Here is a 3,945-nt window from a genome sequence, read left to right as displayed (position 1 = left end):
CTGTCCTGGAGAAGCTGGTCACACTGACTTTCCCGATGAAAACTCAGCTGTTCTCATCAGAGGAGCTCGGGTTCTCACTGCTGCTGGTGGCTATGCCTCTCTTTAGGGGAGCTTTGATCCTTACCTTGAGCACCACTTTCCGTGCCTGCTGACACAAACCCCTCCACAGCCTAGTACAGACTGACTTCCACCCCAGCCTTCGGACCTTCCCAGCACACACCCCTGACAGACTGGCAGGAGACACGGGGGTGCTCCAAGCCTCCAGCTGGACTCGGGGAGGACACTACATGGCTTCGAGGGCTTCACCCGGACTGATGTAGAAGACTGCTGGGGGCTGGGGCCCACCGCTGGCCTCTCGGTTTCTAGTGCATGGAGAGGTCTATGGCATTCTTCTGCACTTGACTTTTTTGGGTGAATATTATGAAATAATCCTATAAATCATGTGCCCTGTATTAAATATTCCCTTGCAAACCCTAACCACATCAAAGACCAATTTTGACACTTAGGTATTTCTGTAAATAAAACTGTACTGAAACACAGTTGTTTACACATAAAGGCCACTCGTATGTTCTACAAAGCCTGAACTATTCTCCTGCATTTTACAGAAAGTGCTAGTCTACTGGGAGTTCTCTGTGTTTAAGGATCACTCCACTCTGTGCAAAGGTAATCTATTAAGGGCTTTGCTTCCTAAATCCTTGGGTGCCCAGCCAACTCTGTGACATGCAGGGAGACATTTGTCTCATTCAAGTTATGCTTCTATTCAGTCTTTGCAGCTGCAGGGAATGACTAATGAATTACCTTAAGAAATGAAGGAAAGGGAAGGGAGGGGGGAAAAAAAGAAACGAAGGACTAGGGCCAGGGAGATAGCTCAGCAGAATAAGCGCCTGCCTGGCAAGAACAAGGTCCTGAGTTCAATCCCCGGTACCACCAAAAAAAGAAAGAAAAAAGAAAAAAAAGAAAGAGATGAAGGAATGAAGGACTAGCTTTACAAAAGTCCCAAACTAGAAACTACCACATCTTTCATTGGTCCACATGGTTGAACCACACAGGATACCAATACAACAGAATGCTATTCAGCAATAAAAAAGCATGAACACTGAGCCATATAACAATTAGGACAGATCTGAGGCAGAATGAAAAAACAAAACAAAACAAAACCACAATTACAAGGTCTCATCTACACAGACCTACAGAATTCAGGTGCCCAAGTCCCTCAAGCCGAGCGGAGTGTGCATACGAACTAGTCCAAGTCACCCCTAGGTTGTTTGCAATGCCTCACACAATGCAAGGGTCATGCAAGCTGTTAGGCTGTGCTGCGCAGAGAGCCACCACAGGGAGAGTCTCTACGATCAGTACCAACTTACTTTCTGCAGATGCAGAACACATGGATACAGTGGCTCACACTAATTCTACTTGTGCAACATTCTCCCAATTATAAAACAACTGTGATGGTGAAGAGTGGTGGCTGCGAGAAATTAAAGTGGCTACGAAAAGGGCAGAAATGAGACCTGAAGACCGTGCTGCACCCCGACTGCAGGGGCAGCTGCTGAGCTCACAGCACTATGTCTGGGTGCTGAGACTCCACCACAGCAGCAGAGGCGAAGACTGGCTCGGCTTACACAGTGGGCTTCTTCACACTGCCTATGCAATTTCTTATGAGTGTAATTCTTCCAGATTAAAAGTTAAAAGTTTATACACATGAGGACAGTCACAGAAAGACACAATGAACCACAGCCAATTTTATTGAAATTCTCCAAAATTTACACTGAACAGTAATTGCTTCTAAAATGTGTATTACCCTTTACATAATGGTTTTATTATTTCATATTTTTCCATGTTTTCTTTACAGTTCTTCAATAGAAGCCAGAATCCTGGGTTGCCCAGTTAGGAGCCTAAAATATGTATGAAGAAATTGATACAGTTAAAAAAAAAACAAAAAACAAAAACAAAAACCAGATACTTTCTCAACTAACAGAAGTGATACAGCACAAATACCATTTAGTCAGCTTTTAGCCACTGATATAACAATGACAAAATCATCAACAATGAAGCAATAATCAATAGAAATAGATGATAAACCATACTCCAAAAAAAGCAACACATAAAAAAATTTTATTTGGAGCATAACATTATAATTTGTCTTTCTTTTAAAACTAAAGCACTAGTCTAAAGGCATAAACCTGATCCTAAAGTTTCACTGGAGTCCTTGAATGTACAACTTCTTCCTAACAACTTCTACCTTATAAAGTCTGACATCCACTTGGTTCTTTCAACATCTAATATGCAGCCTCCAGGGGAATTATTTTCTGACGGTTAAATATAAATCTCAAATAAAAGATAAAATTTTATATAAGATCAGCATGAATCAATACCATTAAACTTTTGTCAAACTATTTCTTTACATTTAGAAAGAACATATATCTCAAGCACTTGAAAAAGTTATAAATGATGAATGCACAACTTTTTCAGTTTCTTTCACTAATATGTACTCTACATCTCTAAGAAAAATTTTCTCAGTTTAGTAATCTCTAAAACAAAAATGTTCCTAACCTTAAAAAGAAATACCAAATCAGATTGCCAATACTGACATGTTCTCAAAGCTTATGAAAAAAAAAGTTCATGAAACAATTATATTACATTATTGCTAAATTCTAGACAAAATAGAGAATGTATGGCTCTTACCTCTGACCTACTGTTCTGATTAAGCTTCTTCTCAATATTCATGGCCAACATCTGGCTTCTAAAAGAGAGGCTTTTAGTCTTTTCAATCACTTGCTGATAGGGTGAGACTGCATTGTTCCCCATGACCACATGACCCTAAAATCAAAGCGAAGGAAATTGTTCCTGTTAAGGTCAATGACCAGACGGCCACTCAGTTATGAACATGGTGTCATAATAATCTAGGACTGTCCCCTGCACTTTTCTACACCATGCAGACGTTAACAGTACTAGCCAGCAAGAAAACCTGGTTGCTTTGCCTCCAAGGAACTATTACACATTAAAACAAAGCAAACGATATAAATTCTTAATACCATAAAATGTTCTCATTAAAAATGCCACAAGTATGAAGTAACTGTTATCTAGCAGGAATCATAACCAACACCATACTCACTAATTTAGAATCAATTTTGGCATCCAACCTCGCGTTTCTAATCAAATTCACAATCCACCTCTCCGCTTCTTCTGGAGTCATGTTCAATTTATCTGCCAGCATACTAAGCAGGGAAAACAATAAAAATCAACATTCATTAACTGGGCCTGAACTTCATGTTTTGCCACACACTGGGCACAAGGACTTTGAGGTATTTCTGGGTCATGTTCTCTTCCATCTGTGACCCCGACCATCTGCGCTGCACTGCCCATGATTGTGCCTGTTGTCTTCAACTGTTTCCACAGCACCAGTCATACCTAAACAGCCTCCTGAGAAAGCCACCACAGTTATAGAAAGAATTTATAGAAATCCTTCTGGTTCCCTAAAAGGTGCTCAGCAAGCACCAAGTTAAGGGAGAAATGTAAAGATTAAGCCTGCTCAGAGCATCTGTAAGTGTTAACTAGAACCAGTGGCATTCGGCGGTCAGCTACTCCTGTGCAGTACACTCTGGGTGCCTGCTGGAGCTGTATACTGCACAGCTTACACGGCAACTGAGGCGAGAGCAACATGGGGAGGTCTTGATCTAAAACACTTCCAAAGTCAATCGAGGTGTATTTTTTATTTTTCCAATTTACTGTCAGGCTGCACAGGGTCACTGCAGTGCTTGACTTATCAGGGCTACAGCAAGGCATCAATCACCCAGCCGACGGAGACTATCTGTGCATGCATGCGTAATGTTTTAAGAGCATATTTATTCCAGACCCAGTCCTAGCCCAGGTCCGGTGAGTGTGCAGAGAATTTCCTGCTACCCTGCGCCGGCGGGACCAGTCCCAGCCCAGGCACAGTGTGGGCCG

General features: G+C 41.7%; 1 protein-coding gene across 1 annotated transcript in view; it reads right to left on the bottom strand.

The window, feature by feature from the left end:
• Positions 1-1,721: 1,721 nt before the first annotated feature.
• The window catches only part of Eif3e (eukaryotic translation initiation factor 3 subunit E), a 41,989-nt gene continuing 39,765 nt past the window's right edge, over positions 1,722-3,945 (bottom strand). Inside the window, exons 12-14 of the mRNA XM_004642240.2 lie at positions 3,113-3,215; positions 2,683-2,817; positions 1,722-1,892 (exon numbers count right to left, since the gene is read on the bottom strand). Of these exons, the coding sequence (XP_004642297.1) occupies positions 1,854-1,892; positions 2,683-2,817; positions 3,113-3,215 (277 nt within the window). The 3' untranslated portion in view covers positions 1,722-1,853. The remainder of the gene's footprint in view (positions 1,893-2,682; positions 2,818-3,112; positions 3,216-3,945) is intronic.

This window comes from Octodon degus, unplaced genomic scaffold, assembly GCF_000260255.1.
Source record: "Octodon degus isolate 3935 unplaced genomic scaffold, OctDeg1.0 scaffold00148, whole genome shotgun sequence".
Classification (NCBI taxonomy): domain Eukaryota; kingdom Metazoa; phylum Chordata; class Mammalia; order Rodentia; family Octodontidae; genus Octodon; species Octodon degus.
This window is presented reverse-complemented; position numbering and strand designations above follow the sequence as displayed.